The sequence below is a fragment of the Lacerta agilis genome, chromosome 3 (assembly GCF_009819535.1).
Source record: "Lacerta agilis isolate rLacAgi1 chromosome 3, rLacAgi1.pri, whole genome shotgun sequence".
NCBI classification, from domain to species: domain Eukaryota; kingdom Metazoa; phylum Chordata; class Lepidosauria; order Squamata; family Lacertidae; genus Lacerta; species Lacerta agilis.
The window spans coordinates 75978237-75997248 of record NC_046314.1 but is presented as its reverse complement, the minus strand read 5'-3'; the positions used below and the strand labels follow the sequence as shown (position 1 = coordinate 75997248).

Genomic DNA, 19012 nt, shown 5'->3' with positions numbered 1-19012 from the left:
GAGTCCAGAATCACTATTGATATGTCTTGTACCCCCCTCTCTCTTGTAGGGATGTGCTATTCTATTATCATTCCGCAGTGGGATCCTTTTCACAGGAAAAGGAATTAGTAATGTTGGCCTCTCTTTGAAGGTCTTTTCTACCTGCCAATAATTAGCTCATACTCTATAGCATTATGTTTCATATATATGCTTCATTTTCCTTTCAACAAAAAGAATAGGTAAAGTTTCATGAGCTGCGTAGATAATAATTCAAGATACATAGCCATACTATTGAGAGGGGGAAACCCCTATTAATAGTCAAAGATAATAGTCCTTCACATCTTATTTCAGATTTCACTTTGCAGATTGTACTCTCATGCCTATTCCTAGGGGCAACTGATATGCAGCTCTGATCCTCTGCTGCAGGGGTGGCCAGCTCACCACCCATAGACTGGATCTGGCCTGCCAGGGCACAGGAAGTCCCTCAACAGTCCCTGCAGCTTTATCTCACTACACACTTTGGAGAATGATCTCTAAAAGAGCAGTTAAAGGTAAAACTAAAGGACCCCTGACAGTTAAGTCCAGTTGCAGACAACTCTGGGGTTGCGTCGCTCATCTTGCTTTACAGGCCGAGGGAGCCGGCGTTTGTCCGCAGAAGTTTTTCCGGGTTATGTGGCCAGCATGACTAAGCCGCTTCTGGAACACCGAAACCAGAGCAGCACACGGAAACGCCGTTTGCCTTCCTGCCGGAGTGGTACCTATTTATCTACTTGCACTTTGACGTGCTTTCGAACTGCTAGGTTGACAGGAACTGGGACCGAGCAATGGGAGCTCACCCCATCATGAGGATTTGAACCACTGACCTTCTGATCGGCAAGCCCAAGAGGCTCAGTCGTTCAGACCACAGCGCCACCCGTGTCCCTTAAAAGAGCAGTTTGAGTGCTGTATCTCCCAGCCAGAGGATAAAAAGACTCCTCACTGCCTGGGTGGAGAACCTCCAGCTACTAGGCCAAATTTGGCCCAGCACAGATCCCAGTTTGGCCCAGGAGGTCACTTTCCTCAAACCACACCGTCCTCAAACTACACCTAGCACATGTGATATCAAATGTGGGGCAGGTAGAGATGGGGCTGGATCAGCTGTGCAACTGAGATCCCTGTGGGGAACTTCATGCAGCAATCTTTGCAGAAAGCAGGGTTGAAATATTTGATTCAGCGGATTGGCTTATCAACTGTATTGAGAAGCACTGAGCACAGGGCTTGCAAAGTGCTTTGTGCAGCGCTTCCCAGCAGCCAGTTGGTTGCCAGGTACTTGGGAAACGCTTTGCAAGCTCAGCACATTCCAAGGGCCAAGCATAGGGCTGGCAAAGCCCCTCGGATGCTGGGAGGCTAGGAAGTGCTGTGCAAGGAAATTTGACAGGTGGGTGGGACAGCCTATCTGTCAATCAGCAAGTGGGTTGTCCTGCCCACCTGTCCAAGTTGGCTGCAGGTGTGATGACAGTTAAGGATGTGGCCTACTGGCCCCAAAAAATGTTCCCTAACCTGCTTTAGAGGATCTCTAAAGAGCAGGCAGAGGAATTTTATCTCTGATCTTAGCACTTAGGACACTACAAAGTTGCTGTGGCTTGGTTTTAGCTGCATGGCCAGAAATGATGCCTTGTCAGTACATTTCATTTCCGGTAGGATGGGGGCAGAGGAGAGGCAGACACTCTTACTGGATAGGCAGCACCTTTGCTCCCTTAGCAATGATTTTTGTGACTGTTGGGAGAGCAGCAACTGAGAGAACTGTCAAGCATTTGGTACTGTGTCACCGTCTTGCTGGCTCAAGAGACAAAAATGAAAATTGGGATAAATGAGCGTGTAGTTCAGGCAAACAGGATAAAACAAATAACAAAACTCCAGGCATACAAATTACGGTAATTCTCCAGGCTTGCTGTTCTTCTTCTTGTTGTTGTTGTTGATGAGGTTGTTGTTGATTACTTGCCCTTCACCCTAAAGTCCCAGGACGGGTTACAGTGATTAAAACACAAAGTTATAAATTAAACACACACACACACACACACACACGTTAGTTGGGCTCATGGTTGGACTAGGACCAAGGAGACCTGAGTTCAAATCCTCATTTAAATTGGGCCTCATTTATTTAAATCCTCGTTTAAATTAAATTGCATTGTGTGAAGTCACATGAGGCTAATGCCTTGTTGAAACAAGGTGATGATGATCTAGTCAGTGCCTGGATGGATGGAGGCCTGGGAACCACAACTACGCTGCCTTGGATTCCACCATGAAAGAAAGGTGGGATATAATGAAAAACAGGTATGTCCATTCACTGCGTCACCTTGGGTCAGCCCATATCTCTTAGCCCAAACTCCCTCACAGGCTGAAGGCAAAAGGTAACAGGTCACTAATTGGCTTCTTGGTGGAAGGCTGGGGCAATAGTGTGATAAATAAATTATCAAGGCATTTAAGAGAAATGAGGTACATCTGCATCCTGCTTGGTCATATGCAGCTCCCTCTGAAATATACTGTTTCAAATGCTGAAGAAAAATCAGCAGCCCAGGATTTCCAAACCTCTCAGAGTTGTGGTCATCTAAAAGGTGGTGATCTCTAGGGGGAAAAAATCCTGTCTATTAAAAATAAATGCCTTGTGAAGGGCAACCTTGAAATGTACTCTGATCATTAGACTCCAAACACTTGTAACCTTTCTTAAAGGGCAGAAGGTTATCTGTGTATCTAGTGCAGCTTCCCAGGGCTTCTGACTGTTGCATGCTGGGGGGGATGGGGGGGCAGGTGAGAGAAGCGGAACAAACCAACCCATTTGTTCCTTTAGCTTTTGATGTTGCACCGAAAGTCCACAAGAAAGTATGATTTCAATTACTTGTTTTATCACCATGCCATCTCTTCTTCCTCAGAAGGGGCAGAAGCACAGATACTCTGCCTACAAGGACCACTCAGTCGGTGCTGATAACACCTAGGTCACAAGTTTGATCCCCAACTGGGACATAGTCCTGCATTGCAGGGGGTTGGACTAGATGACCCTCAGGATCCCTTCCAAATCTACAATCTATGATTCTGTGAAAGGTAGTGGAGGTGGTGGCTGTTTGTCAACATATGTTCAAGTAAGTGTTAACCGTTAACTCAAATAAAAGCGTGCAGCTTGCATGGGTTGTGTGTGACTACCACATGCATGCTGTTGTTGTGTATACACTACTGTTGGCTGTGGGGGGAGAGAAGAGAAAAGATGGTAGAAATACAAGTTGATCTATCCATCTTCACACAAGACACATTATTTTTGGAGATGCCTTATTCAAGTGTCTAATATCTATCTATAGATAAGGATTTTCTGCTCATGGCATAGTGCAGCCATATGTAGGTAATTGTAGTTTTAGGTGACATATTCAAGATAAAATGGATTATTTTTCACTTGCCTAATCTGAACCAAGCATTTGCACACAAAATCAATGTAGTTAAAAGAGCTTATGCTTCCCTCCTGTTCTTCCAGTGCTTTTTGTATTGAGTTGGGATTCTTACCCAGGTCAATAGTGACTCAGAGCAACCTGCCCAGAAGCTGGAGGCGGGGAGGAAGTATATGGGAAAACAGTTACATGTTACTAGCAAAGGTGAGCTGTCTTCTGACACCTTAAATAATTGGAAGCCAAAATAAGCTTCCAGATTTTCAATCTCAAAGCTCTGTTGTGGCTTCTTGAAGGGTTGACATATCTGCTGTCAATCATTAGCAGATTTAATACATATGGGTACTGCCTCCAAAACAGATGGCTTCCAATGATTGGCTTATTGGATAGCAGAACCAGAGTGCTCCCATTTGCACTTGATGGCATCTGTTACAATCCTTGAAGTGACAATGTGGTAGGACCTAAGTCTATTCCAGGGTAATGTCTGGGGCTCACACTGTGCTGGAGGAGGGAGCTCAGATTCCATGTTGGAGATAGCTGGTGTGTTTCTATCTCCTGTGCAAGGAACCTTTGGTTTTTTGGTGGTGTGGAGTCTCTAGCTCCTCCATTGAGTCTGTGTATCAGGCCATGACCCCATGAGAAACCTCTAACATGCATGCTCTTACACATGAAACCCAACTCTGGGAGCATGGACTGCACCTTAAGATATTATTGCATAATATATCCAACTTGAATCATATATGAACTGTGGGTGGAATCACTCATGCACAAGCACCACTCATTTGGTAATGTTTTACAATCACCACACAGTGCTAATGGAGATAGATCCAAATCTTATGAATGTAGAAGCCTAGACTGTTCTGTCTTGAAGACTGGTAACTCAGTGCTCATCTGAGCTCACTATCAATGCTAGTTAAAATTATAATAATATTTAGAAGTAGCAGTATATAGAATCATAGAATTGTAGAGTTGGAAGGGACAACTGAGGGTCATCTAGTACAGCCCCCTGCAGTGCAGGAATCTCTATATACCTATATAGAGGCAGTGGACATGACGAAACGACTAAACAACAACATATCTATAGTTATACCTACAGGTATATCCTGCTAAGGGACATGGGTGGTGCTTTGGTCAAAACCACTGAGCCTCTTGGGCTTGCCAGTCAGAAGGTCGGCGATTTGAATCCCCGCAATGGGGTGAGCTCCCATTGCTTTGTCCCTGCCAACCTAGCAGTTCAACAGCACACAAATACAAGTAGATAGATAGGTACCGCTGTGGCGGGAAGGTAAACAGAGTTTCCATGTGTTCTATTGCACCAGAAGTAGTTTGTCATGCTGGCCACATGACCCAGAAAGCTGTCTGTGGATGAACACCAGTTCCCTTGGCCTGAAGCAAGATGAGCGCCGCAACCCCATAGTCGCTGTTGACTGGACTTCACCATCTAGGGGTCCTTTACTTTTACCTGTATCCTGCTATCTCCAGGCACATCTCTGTTTGTTAGATGCTTCACCATGCAGAGCTCTTTTGTTTGTGTACAGATCACATTCAGAACAGCAATCCACACTCAAGACTGTCTCCCAATGGGGTGGATCTCCCTTGCTATATTGCATTATTTGTCTTTCCCCAACAAAAGGGGCCCCTGCTGAGCTTGATTGGAAGAAAGTCTTCATCATCTGTAAACCTAAATATTTTCTTAAGGGTGTCAAAAATGGGCAATTAGTTTTTGAATCAAATATAATAACATGATTAAAATGCTTATTGGCTCTGGGAACAGTAATTTTTAACAGCGTGAATAATTATTGTTTTAAGTGCACACTGCAAGTAATAACATGTCCCTGCTAGTATCATCTGGATTAAAATCTAGGCCCAAATAATGTTAACTATATATTTATATATTGCTGCTTGTTTTAACGAGACAGATGTATAAAACTGAAGAAAAACTTTATAGGCAAAAGATTTCAAGGATCTTGTTTGTCTGTTTATGAGAGCAAAAAATAGAATCAGGACCAATTCAAATTCTTAAAGGATCCTTTAAAAAAATCCTATTTGAGAATGAAGTTTTCATTTTAAAATTTTAGCAAGAATTCTATGTATTTTATCCTATAAACATACATATGATATTTATCATATTGATACAACTATGTTTAGTAGTTGTATCAATATTATAATCTGTTCAATCATAAAAATAGGACATAAGAACAAGCACATTAACGGGAATAATATTTCGCTCCAGTAAAAGGTATCCATTCTGGATTAAATTTCTTTTACTCTTTAGATCTATAAAAATAAATAGGGTGCTGATGCAACTGCAGTTAAACAGTTTTAATTCCCATTGATTAAATTGGAGGTGTTAAGGCTTGAAATCAAATGGATTTATAAGTTCTCTTGTAGCTGGGCCATACTCTGTATTTGACACCAATGACTTGTAATTATGTTTGTCATAATGTCAGAGAATGGCAGTCATGTGCTCTGGCAGTAAGTAGCTGCATGTCATATTTGTTTACAACCTGTATTATGAGGGAAATTATTTTTGTGTCGATCGTAACTTGTAAGTTTTTCTTTAATTTGAGGGCTATACTTTAACTGTGAGCTAAATATATTTGACCTTGCTTTGGGATTGTATTGCTTTCACAAAACCCCAAAATCCAATTCTCATAACCTTTTTGTATCAACGTGCCCATGACAAGCAAATTTGGACCTGGACACTGGGGGAAATTGAGTAAAGGAACATCCACATTACAGTGAGTTACACCATAGGGATTTTTAAACTGTGTATATTTCCCCCAAATTAAATGATAGCTCCCTTCTCCATCAACAATATGACCTTGTAATTAGATTGTAAGATATTCTGATTCTGGTCTATCACTGTATGACTCAATTCACTTTCTAAAGGTTTTCAACAATATGATGAGCTGTGTTCATGGCACATAGTAGAATATTTACTGGCCTGTTACCATACAATCTGCACCCCAGGAAGTAAACTTACCCTTTCCTTTTATAACAGCTATGATCAAGAAATGGTATGTTAACTGGCCCTAAATTACGACCAACAAAACAGAAATGAATAACAGAAGGAAATATCTCTACACCATTAAGGATGCTAGCCAAATAAATTATTTTGTGGTGTGGGTGTGGCATCTCTTTCCATTTCTGTAGTTCTTTGGGTGCAAAAAAAGAGAGTCACACTGTGCACAAGTAATTATATACCATATATTTAGAGCTAAGAATAGAAATAAATATCAGAAGGTATTCTTCTGAGAAAAATTGAGTTTCCCCTTTTTTTTTCATCCCTAAGGTCACTTTGCAGAATTTTCTCCAATAGTCCCCAGCACCCCACCCCCTGCAGCTGCCATTTCCCACCCATAATGCCCTGGAACCAGCCTAGATCTTGAGCATTGGGAAAGAGGCAGAATGGTGGTTGGGTAGCCAACACAGTTGCTTCTGCCATTTGCATTGGATGGGGGCTGGATCCTTACAAGAAAACAGAAGTTGTGTCACTGCTAGTGGTGAATCCCAACACTGAGAAATTGCTGGGGAACTCCCCCTTTGCCAGGAGAAAACACTCCCCCCCCCCAGCTGCCAGTTTCTCTGCCAACCAATACAGTGGAGAATGTTGAGGAGGCATTCAGACACAGCTCTACTTTGTTTGCCTTAGTCAGCAGGTGGATATTTTATTAGGCTACTCTAAACTGAAACCATGCAAAAACAAACATACTTCCCACTCCCTAGTTTCTCCCTTGTATTAGACTATATTCAGAGAGATCTACAGAACAGCACAGTGTTGTATATGACATCATCTGGCATTGTAGCAGAAAATCAGGTGGTTTTTGTAAACCCTGAGGATCAGGTTTCATTTACAGAATAGAGGAGCTTCTAACCCTCCTATCACATTCAGAGTTTTTGTCGAAAGCCTCAGAAGAAAAGAAAGGGTGGGTCTTCTTCACTTGTTTACTCTTAAAATGGACCCTACCCGCTTAAAAAACAAAACAAAAAAAAACATTTTTGTTCCCATTTTGACATCAGCTGAAAGCAACATAGCTGTCAGCATCAAACTGTTACAATATTACAAGCTGAACAAGTGGAGCAAATAAGATAATTGGATGCACTAGATCTGACAGACCACTAAAACGTTATCACACAACGCGTTTGCCACGTTCCTCAATTATTAGCTAGCAACAAGTTTGGCAATACTCCTCAAGATTTGCGCCTGGAGTAAAGCGCCAACGCGCAAGATTTAACTGAGGGGAACCCCTCCCCCCAGTGCCAGGCTTCGCAACAGCTTAGTGGGGCTGTTGCAGCCACAGAAAAAAGGAGTGCCTCTGGGCACGCACAGAATGTCAACAACAACAAAAGGCAAGATGTCCCCCCCACATTTCGGGGACTGCGGAAGGGCTTTCTGAAGAAAAGGCATCGGAGTCGTGTTCCTTGAAGTTTCAGTAGCCCGAGCAGCGCACGCCACGGGTGCAAAGCGAGCGACACCCTTTCCAGCTGCAGCAATTACGCAGGCAATTCTACGCCCGCCCCCGCCGCCCCTTGCTCCGTTCTCCCGGGTCCTCATCCTGCCGAAGTCCCCGTCAAGGTTATTGCCCGACCCGCGGGCAATTGCAGGCGCTAGTAGGCGCTCAGTGAGCGCGCGCGCGTTTCCCGCTGGGGAGAGAGAGAGGCGCGCAGCCGCTGCTCGGGAAAGCAGCTGGTGCGGCGGAGCAGCAGCAGCAGCACCATTGACGTTCCATTTCCCCACGTGACCGGCGGCCTCGCTCCATTCCAGGGAGGGAGCCTGGCTGCTGCTGCTGCTGCAAAAGCTGTGCGGGAGCCGCAAGCTGTGGAGCAGAGCTGGCGGCCCCAGCACCCCGGAGCAGCCGTGTCGCCCGCCTTGTTTGTGTGATGAACGAGCCTGGCTCTTGGCCGTCCGCTGCCGGCTGACAGAGACCGCCTCGGGGGCCAGGCAGGCAGGCAGGCGACGAGGAGAGAGGCTCCGCCGCCGCCGCCGCGTGTGACCTTGGCCCAGGAGGTAAAGAGAGCCCAAGGCGGCGGCCAGCGAGGGAATGTGGGGGGCTGTGTGTGCGCTCGCTCGCGCTCCCGTTGTGTGTGAAGCTGGGCGAGGGGGCGCGGGAGGCGCTGTCCGCGGTGCTGAAATCACGCGCCCAGCCTCGGCTCCTCACTGCAGGGCAAAACAAGCCCGCCTGCCATTTGCTGGGCGAAGCCATCCGCCCGCTGGCGGGGAAGGGCAGGGGCGCCGAGAGCCGGGCTGGCGCCGAGGCCGGAGGGCTGTGGTTGGAACAGTCCTTTTTATTTTTATTCAAGTCTCTGCCATCTTTGAACGGGGTCGCATTCTTCCACGCAGAGTGAGGCACCGCGCGGTCTTCTCGCCGCTATAGCATTGTAGAGTCGCGAGGGACCCCCGGGGTCATCTAGTCTGACCCCCCGCTGCAATGCAGGGATGTGTTTCCCGGCGTGAGGCTCGAAACCACGACCCTGAGGTTCAGAGTCTCGTGCTCTACCAGCTGAGCTATCCCTCCAGTCCAGCAACTGTTTCTGGGGGGGGGGGGGGAGTCCGGCGAGGGAAAGCACCGGATGGATCCTGCTGGGGGGAGAGAGAGATGCGTGCGGGGTGGGGGTGCTCGACGAGCAGACACGTGTGTGTTGCAGCCTGCATGTCGCAGAGGGAACGGTGCTGGGCTGGCTGGTTTGCGTTTAATGAGGCACAGAAGGAGCTTCGCCTCGGAGCGAGCAATTAGAAGGGCTGCTGCCGGAGGCTGTTCGCTCCTTGACTCCCGGGGCAAAAGGTGGCGGCCAAGTGGCCTGCTTTGGACGGGGGTGGAGGGAACGGCGCTCGCAAGAAGGGTGCCTACATCGCCTTGATGCTCGTTAGGACAATGTTGTAGCCTTTCAAACGGCTTTTAAAAAATACTCTAAACAGCATTGGAAAAGTGTAGGGTTGCCTTATTTATAGGCAGAGGGGAAAAGATGAACTGGGTGGCCAAGGGGAAACGGCTGCTTTCCCTCAACGCAGCAACTGGGGCAAGGTCACAGGGGTGAGTGAAAGTGGCACTTGGAAGTGCTCTGTTGGGAAGTCAGAGCTCTTAATCGTCAGCATCCGCAGGGGGCCCGCCAAAATCTCTGACTGAGATCACTTTCATTTTCAACAGAGGCAAATTGCACTGCAGAAGATTTGCCAGCAGACCAAACCATTCAGACATGGCACAAGGAAATAATTATGGACAGAGCAGCAACGGGGTGGCTGATGAATCCCCAAATATGTTGGTGTACAGAAAGGTAGGAAGCTTTTAAATATATATACGTAGAAAGAGAGAGACAGAGACTTGGAGTTTGTGTGTATATATATATATGGCACTTATTTGGCACTTAGGCATGCTTTTGCTCTTGATTCTCCCACCAATGAAATTGGTATAATATAGTGTGAGAGCAAAGCCATGTTGTGTAACAATCACTTGATAGCAGTTTTTCAAGTGTAGCTGCTTAACTGTTTGACATCAAGTTTATTCCAGTTTATTCCAGAGCTCACTGTATATAGTGGAAAGAGTTATGTCGAAACCCATGACAGCAGTTGGTTGTGGAAGCTTATAAATAATTTGAATATGTGAAAGTGCTCAAGATTACAAAAATATACTTATTATTCCTTGCAGATTGGATTCATTTTGCTAGAAGTACTGAAATATCTCTCCGGTTTTAGGTTATTTTTTTTTTTGTAGACTTTAGACATATTGCATGGGAAGAACTTCCAGAGTGGTTGTCGTATTAGTTTCTTGAAGTCAAAAGAGCAAGATCTCACCGCACCTTATATAGCATTTAAAATATTAAGTCTTTTTTTTAAAACTTAATACATTTCTGATGCAAAAAAGAGAGAAAAAGACTAAAAGAGGAAACACCTGTGGTATGTAGCTGGTTATTATTATTGTATATCTAAGGCTGTAATCCTGAAGCCACTCACTAGGAAGTAAATTTCATTGAACATACTTCTCAGTAATCATGTGTAGGATTGCACTGCTAGGCCATATTTTAATGTCTTCAGCACACAGTGGTACCTCGGGTTACATACGCTTCAGGTTACATACGCTTCAGGTTACAGACTCCGCTAACCCAGAAATAACGCTTCAGGTTAAGAACTTTGCTTCAGGATAAGAACAGATATTGTGCTCTGGCAGCGTAGCGGCAGCGGGAGGCCCCATTAGCTAAAGTGGTGCTTCAGGTTAAGAACAGTTTCAGGTTAAGAACGGACCTCCGGAACGAATTAAGTACTTAACCATAGGTACCACTGTAAATGAAAATGTCCATGCATAGTTATAGTCAGTGGGGTTTGTTTGTTTTTTTAAAATATGTTTAGGGGTATTCTCATTTTGACTCAAGAAAATCACCATTTTATAGTTCAAATTGGGAAAAATAAATACAGTAAATGGACAAAAGTACAAAGATTCACAAAATGTTTAGGGGTATGCGTCCCCCCAGAAAAAAACCACTCGTTATAGTTTACAAGTAGATATGGAAACACAGGCAAAATATTATCCAACATTGCTTGGTTCCAAATTTGTAAAGCAACACTGAATGTACACAGGGGGTATGGTGGTGGGTACAAGCAGAGCATTATTTGATTTCTGAAACACTCAAAAGATTAAACAGCAAAAGAGCATGGCAAAATGAAGGTTTAGAAGCAATTTTGCCTTAAGAACATAAGAAGAGCCCTGCTGGATTAGACCAAAGCCCCATCTAGTCCAGCATTCTGTTCTTGCAATAAACAGCAAGATGCCTATGGGAAGCCTACTAGGGAGCAGGAGTCTCCCCAGCTGTGCCCCCACTGATAGTCAGAGGCGCATCACCTCCAATCCCCATCCAAGTTGATAGTCATTACGACAACTTATAGTAGCAACTGCCCTAGTTTTAACTATGGACTGTATGAAGAGGTAGTGAACTTTTGTCTGCCTTGAATTTTCCACTGTTCAGTTTCGCTGGATGGCCCTGGGTTTTCAGATTATGAGAGAGGGAGAGAAACTTTTCTCTGTCCACTTTCTCCATGCTGTGTATAATTCAATACACTACTGTCACATCTTCCCATACTCATATCCCCCCCCCCAACCCCACACTCCTAAAAAGCCTCAAATTTGTAACCTTTTTCATAGAGGAGGTCCTGCAACCCCTCTATCATTTTGGTTGCCCTTTTCTAACCTTCTCCAACTCCTTTTCAAGGTGTTGTGACCAAAACTGTACACAGTATTCCAAGTGTGGTTGCTCCATTGATTTCGATAATGACCATTATGAAATTGGGAGCTTTATTTTCAATTCCTTGCCTAATGATTCCTAACCTAGGGTTCACTTTTGTTCACAGCTGCCACACACTGGGTCTACACCTTCACCACTCTATCCACACAGAGGCCCTGAGGTCTCATTCTCAGTCATTTACTGCTAGCTCAACCCCCCCCCCCCCCCTTTAGTGTATGTTAGATTAGGATTTTTGTCCCAATGGTGAGCATCCCTTTACACTTGCTTACATTTGCAAGTTTAATTTTTAAGAGATCCCTTTTTGTTTTAATGACCCTGAACAGTTTAGTATCATCAGCAAACCTGGCCAGCTCACTGCTCACCCCTAACCCTAGTTCATATGTGCACAAGTTAAAAAGCACAGTCCAAATACTGATCCTTGGGAGACTCCACTTTCTATATCCCTCCGCCAGGAGAGTTGTCCATTTTTTCTTGCTCTCTGCTTCTGTTCCTTAGTCAGCTACTGATCCATAAGAGGAGCTAAGATTACTGATGAGTCTTTGGTGAGAGATTTTATCAAAAGCTTTTTGAAAGTCTAAGTACACAGTGTCCATTATGCTGCATGACTTTAAAGCTAGGTGCTTTGTGGCAATATTTTTTTCCTTATACCGCTACATTTTTGCATGCGTTTGCTTCTGCTTCATTGTTGAATCTCTTCCAGAAATGTCTGATGTATTGGAAAGCACAATTATACAGTTCATTTAATAGTTTTCTGGTACGATTACCAAGAATACACAACTAACATCAGTGTTTTGATGTAACCTTTCACTTCCCTCTGCAATTGCCATTTAATTCCTGTAGATAGAAGGAATTCTTTTTAGAAATACCTCATGATGTGCCTGAATATTTGTGGTGATAGAAGGTCTCTGTAAAGGTTTGATGGTTTCATTTATGTTTTAAGAGCACATAGCTTATGACAAAGTACAAATATGATATTGCTGTTGGTATGATTAAGATGAAGCTAAGAATACAAGAGGGGAGAGTTGGAGTCAAGCTACTTATTCTGCAGAATGAACTAAACTCAACCACAAGTGGAAAGATCATGTGTTTGAATGCTCCCTCTTATTTTTAAAGTACCCTCTTGTAAAACAAATAGAAAAGATTCCCACTTTCGTGTAGCCATCTCTCTGATGTCCTAGTTCACACGAGGCAACCCCCACCAACATGCTGTCCAAATTTCTACCGTCTTATTCTGTGTACGGTGTGGGATAGCTCCTAAAGGACAAACTATTGCACACTCTCTGTATTTTTGAAAGTTTACAAAATGCTTATCTTAATAATCTTGGCTATGTGTTGCATCTTGTAACTGCAAGGAAAGCCTCCTCTGGTTTCAAAAGTTTAACAAAAAATGTGCACACCTTATAATTTATAATTGTGCTTAGTGAGAAAAGTGCTAGAAATATACATTTCTACAGGATCACACTCTGTATTTACAAATGACTATTTATTAATTTAAAATAATTCTACCCCACCTTGTTTTCAAAGGAAATTTAAGGTAGCCAACAGATGAGTATGATGGTGGTACAATTAAAAAAACAAAAAACCCCAAACTAAATCCAGTGCAATATAGCATGAATTAAGAAATCCATCAGTCAGTTAAAATAAAGAGCCTAAGCCAGCACTAAAGTTCCTTAATCACCCAAAAGCCTTCTTAAAAAAACCATGCCTATTTGAGATGCCTGAAAGAATACAATGAAGAGGCCTGAGACATCTTGGTTGGCAGAAGGGCTTCCATGGGTGGGCACCCCAGTGGAAGTAGTACAAAGTCTAGTGGACACCAAACCCACCTCATGAGGTAAGGGGAAAGACAAGAGGAGCTTTCCAATGATGGTAGTCCTTTCCCTTGTAGAAAAATAGCAAGGGGCACAGTTGGAATGACCCCCAGTATCACCCCAAATCTCCTAAACCAGTGGGCACACCTGCACTTCTCTTAGGTATCTCTTGGATGTTGTAGAGGGCAGTTCTAGCCCTGCGCCTGTAGCTGGGGGTGAATGGGATGGGACTGAGCACTGCTTGATTCCTGCTCCATGAATGCAAAGAGCTGGCCAGCGTCACTTTGGAGCCCCATGTTCTAAGAATTTAGAGTGGGATTTTTCTTAAAGTGCATAGACAAGAAGACGAAAACACGCACTTAGCATGGTTTCTATGAGCAACTCTCTCAGTTACCCCTTCATAACATGTGTTGACAACTATGTACGGGTTTACGTGAGTGCCTCATTCCCAGTGTGATGTTATTTGGGCAAAGAACCAACTACCCTATGTCAGTCAATCCTTTATGAAATTTCTTCCAAGCTGTTTCCTTCCTTTTTTCTGCCTGCTTCCTGCCTGCATCTGAGTTCTTAAGTGAAAACCCTCACTTTGGAAAATGGCACATTGCATAGACTTTTCTTCCAGATTTGAAGATACTTGCATGCCAGGATAAGTTGTGCCTGGGGGTAAGCTCTGTCTTTTAATAGAATGCCAGCTGCATCAGTCTTTTAAGATGCCATCCTCATTATAAAATAACAAAAAAAAAACAACAACAACCATCACATAGTTGTTTTAGGAGAAAACATATGTTCTCTGCTTGCAGTTTGTGACTGGTACACCACTCCCTGTCAGTAACAGGGAAGAATGTATCTGGCTTACTGTAAGACTTTTGTTTAATTGCTTCCAGGCAAATCTTTAATGTATTTTATTCTCTAGTGTTGGTTTAAAGTAGCATGTCAAAAATTATGAACTCTGGCTTTATAGCTTCCTATTCTATCAGCTATCCAATTTTCTCCAATCAAGCTTCTTCAACCTTATCAATTGCAGGACATGACTCATTAATGGTGGCATTGTTCATTTTGACCTTGGTTCACAGTGTTTGCTGCTACCATTCAATACTTGGGCCACAAAACAGCAAAGAACAAGGCACATTTAAATCGACAGAAATCAACAAGCCCAAGCACACTTTTATATCACTGCTAAGAGTCTGAATTACAATGGCCAAATGTTTTCATATGTGCAGAGCCAATGCTAGACTGCATATGTCTCTATATATGCATGATGTTTGAAATCTGCTTATCTTTCCCCTGTGATAGCACCAGTGGGCTATTTAAGCCCATTGAAGCCAGGGTGGGATCAGAATTATTTCAACCTATAGGAATGTGGGGCTCAAAGCAGGAACTGTGTGAGTCTGGCTTGCGTTCCCTGCTCCCTTTGCCACCAGGACATATAAGGGAAGTAGTAGTGATTTGATGTGGGACACTAGTGTTACAGTCCATAATGCTTCTGGTTCTGGGAATACCAGGTCGTCAATCACAGGAGTCAATCCTGGGAACAGTCATAGCTCAGTGGTAGAGTATATGCTCACATGCAGAATGTTCAGTTCCTCATATCTCAGCCAACATTTTTGTTTGAACCCTTGGAGAGCTACTGCCAATTAGTGTAGACTATTCTGAATTAGCTGGACCAATGGTCTGAGTCAGGAGAAGGCAACTTCCTGTGTCCCTAAGGGGCACAACATTCTCAGTTCAGCTGCACTCCTTTTGTTTGAGCATCCCATCACAGATTTCAGGCTACGCTCTTTGTCTGCTGCAGCTACTTACTAGCCTTGCACCTATTCTAGGGTATCTCTCCCCCCCCCAGTTTTAGTTTCTTATGTGCTTCTTATTAGACCCTTGCATATGGTATCCCTCTGGTTATTGTTTCAGTTCCTGCTGAGCTGACTCAAGTATTGTGTGTATGAAGAAAGCAGGAGATGAGCCCAATTTTTTTTTAGCAGCTGCTAATGTATACCATCCCTGGTCATCCAAAGATCGGCATTCTTGACTGAAGGAGATCTTCTTTATTTAAGAAATCAATGTAAGTTAGCTTAGTGAAGGCATAGTGCAATGGCTGAGGAAACTTGAATGTGTTTACTTAACTTTCAGAATGGATATAAATCTAGATTTTCTGTATTCAACATCAACCCAACCATCTTCATGGTGAGTGTTATTCGTAGCTGATTAAATTAGTGGGAAATTAGGTCAATGCTAAGTTAAAAGAAAACAAACTTATGTTCCCACTCAGTAGCTATGGGGAATTTTTAAAATGAAAATTTGTAACCATGCATGTGCCTGGCCACCTGAGTATGATTTTAAAAAAAGGAAAGAAAGAAAGAAAGAAAACATGTGATTACCAACAGTATTAGCCTTAGTGGGCCCCAGGATGCTCATGCCAACCCAGGTACAGATGTTTGTCCTGTTTGCCACTGCCCACACACTCTTGGCAGTCTTTTGGGGGCCCTTTAGACTGTGGTCCAGCCATAGCTGCAACATTGGTGTCATGTGCAGGAAAACAAAGTCAATGGACTTTGCCTAGTTCTAACTAGTTGCAGCCTAGAGCTTTGTAGTATTTCAAGGGCGATGACTGGAAATAGTGTTATCACAGATGGCTTTCCACCTCCATGTTCGAATGATAGCAATGGCCTGCTCCTTGTTGTTGTTTAGTCGTTTAGTCATGTCCGACTCTTCGTGACCCCATGGAGCAGAGCACGCCAGGCACTCCTGTCTTCCACTGCCTCCCGCAGTTTGGTCAGATTCATGTTGGTAGCTTCGAGAACACTGTCCAACCATCTTGTCCTCTGTCGTCCCCTTCTCCTTGTGCCCTCCATCTTTCCCAACATCAGGGTCTTTTCCGGGGAGTCTTCTCTTCTCATGAGGAGCCTCAGCTTCAGGACCTGTCCTTCCAGTGAGCACTCAGGGCTGATTTCCTTCAGAATGGATAGGTTTGATCTTTTTGCAGTCCATGGGACTCTCAAGAGTCTCCTCCAGAACCAGTAATACATAATTCAAAAGCATCAATTCTTCAGCGATCAGCCTTCTTTATGGTCCAGCTCTCACTTCCATACATCACTACTGGGAAAACATACCGGTAACTTTAACTATACGAAATCGAAAATTCTTTCTAGTAGCACCTTAGAGACCAACTGAGTTTGTTCCTGGTATGAGCTTTCGTGTGCATGCACACTTCTTCAGATACACTGAAACAGAAGTCACCAGATCCTTAAATATAGTGGGGGAGTGGGGAGGGGTATTACTCAGAAGGATGGTGGGAATGGGTGATAGGCTGATAAGTGTGGAAAACCTGTTGACGACTCTAAACGGCTGCAATTAGTCTTGCAGGGAAAGGCAAGGGGTGAGATGGCTAAAGATGGACACATAGACACCACCTTATACCGTAAACCAACTGACCGACAAACATATCTACATGCTTCTAGCTACCATCCCAAACATACCAAACAATCCATTGTATAGCCAGGCCCTACGTTACAGCCGCATCTGTTCCAACTCTACAGACAGAGACTCTCACCTAAGAGATCTACAGCAAACCTTTTTAGAACTAAAATATCCACCTGATGAAGTTAAACAACAGATCGACAGAGCCAGACTGATACCGAGAGAGAACTTGCTGCAAGACAGACCCAAAAAAGAAAATAACAGAACACCACTAGTCATCACATACAGCTCCCAAGTTAAAACAGTACAACGCATCATCAGAGATCTACAACCTCTCCTAGACAATGACAGTTCTCTTTCTCAAGCTCTGGGAGGAAGACCCTTCATCGCATACAAACAGCCACCCAATCTCAAACAGCTCCTCACCCACAATAATACAAAAACAGGACTCAACATGGACACTGGTACCAGAGCCTGCAATAAACCCAGATGCCAACTTTGCTGCCACATAAACCCGGATAACACCATTACTGGTCCCAACAACATCAAACACACCATCTCAGGACTATTTAATTGCTCATCTTCCAACATTGTGTATGCAATCAAATGCCAACAGTGCCCTTCAGCTCTCTATATTGGACAAACAGGCCAAACCCTACGCCAAAGGATAAATGGACATAAATCTGATATCAGGAATCACAAGACAGAGAAACCAGTAGGAGAACACTTCAATCTCCCAGGACATTCTATAAAAGATCTCAAAGTAGCTGTCTTAATACAAAGAAATTTCAGAAATAGACTGGAAAGAGAAGTGGCTGAATTGCAACTAATCACCAAACTTAAAACCATGGAGAAACCTGGTTTGAACAAAGACATTGGATTCTTATCTCATTATACATAACAAAGCCATCTTTAGCCATCTCACCCCTTGCCTTTCCCTGCAAGACTAATTGCAGCCGTTTAGAGTCGTCAACAGGTTTTCCACACTTATCAGCCTATCACCCATTCCCACCACCCTTCTGAGTAATACCCCTCCCCACTCCCCCACTATATTTAAGGATCTGGTGACTTCTGTTTCAGTGTATCTGAGGAAGTGTGCATGCACACGAAAGCTCATACCAGGAACAAACTCAGTTGGTCTCTAAGGTGCTACTAGAAAGAATTTTCGATTTTGTTTTGACTATGGCAGACCAACACGGCTACCCACCTGTAACTTTAACTATACGGACCTTTGTCGGCAAGGCCTGCTCCTAGGAGCTATTAAAAATGGTGAAGTGCGTCAGATCACTTGCAAAGACTACTCTAACATGTGCAATGTTATGACTTGTGGAGTTAGACTCATGAAATGAGCCAATCCAATACACTGCACAGCTCAGCAATGTAGGCCAGTGCTCCTGTAACAGCAAGTGGCACAGCAATAAGTAGACTAGATAGTGGATGAGAGCAGAAGTTGAGAATTGCTCATCTGTGCCATCTGGTGGCTTTTTGACTGCAAGAGCATTGGCACTGGGGCTGTGATTGCATTTGACAGCTACCATAAGTTTATGAACTTCTGGCACTTGTAGCCATTTAAATATAAGCAACTGGATGCACAATCAACTCTATACATAGCTAATATTTATAGTTATATAAGTATAACTATAAAACTGTAAAAGTACACCTACAAAGGTGTAATTTTGAATTATGGTATTATTTCACAGTGACTTGGATATGGAGAAGCAGTTTCCGGGTGCTGTGCAATTGTATCTTATAATTTCATATGGTTAACATGTTACAGCTAGTGTAATAAGTTACCTATCCAAATTGTTATTTGTTTGTGTGTTTATTTTTTAAGGTGGAGTGAGGCTCATGCCATGGAAACATTGACGATCTTGGCAATTTATTATTGCTATTGTTACTATTAGTTAGTTTAATTGCCTGTCTTTCACCATGGGGGTCCCAAGGAGTGCTACAATGATTTAAAAATACAATGTTAAAAATACAGTATAGTTATTCGGCAGTCTGCAGTTATTCATTTAACTGCAACTCGAACTATGTGGCATTCTTTCTGTTCTACTGGAATTTTCCTGTTCTACACACTCACATCATGTGATGTGTCATCTAAAGTATCAAGGACTTTGCGCACCTCCTGAGAAAGCAATGTCTTGGGTATTTCTTTTCATTCCA

General features: G+C 43.6%; 1 protein-coding gene across 5 annotated transcripts in view; it reads left to right on the top strand.

Moving 5' to 3' along the window:
* Positions 1-8119: 8119 nt before the first annotated feature.
* The window catches only part of RGS7 (regulator of G protein signaling 7), a 134035-nt gene continuing 123142 nt past the window's right edge, over positions 8120-19012 (top strand). For 3 of the 5 annotated variants that reach the window (XM_033144348.1, XM_033144347.1, XM_033144346.1), the window contains exon 1: positions 9539-9665. In XM_033144348.1, the coding sequence (XP_033000239.1) occupies positions 9588-9665 (78 nt within the window). In that variant the 5' untranslated portion in view covers positions 9539-9587. Of the gene's footprint in view, positions 8401-8689; positions 8735-9538; positions 9666-19012 lie in introns of those variants that run through there. The other 2 variants (XM_033144349.1, XM_033144350.1) reach the window with 2 other exon arrangements.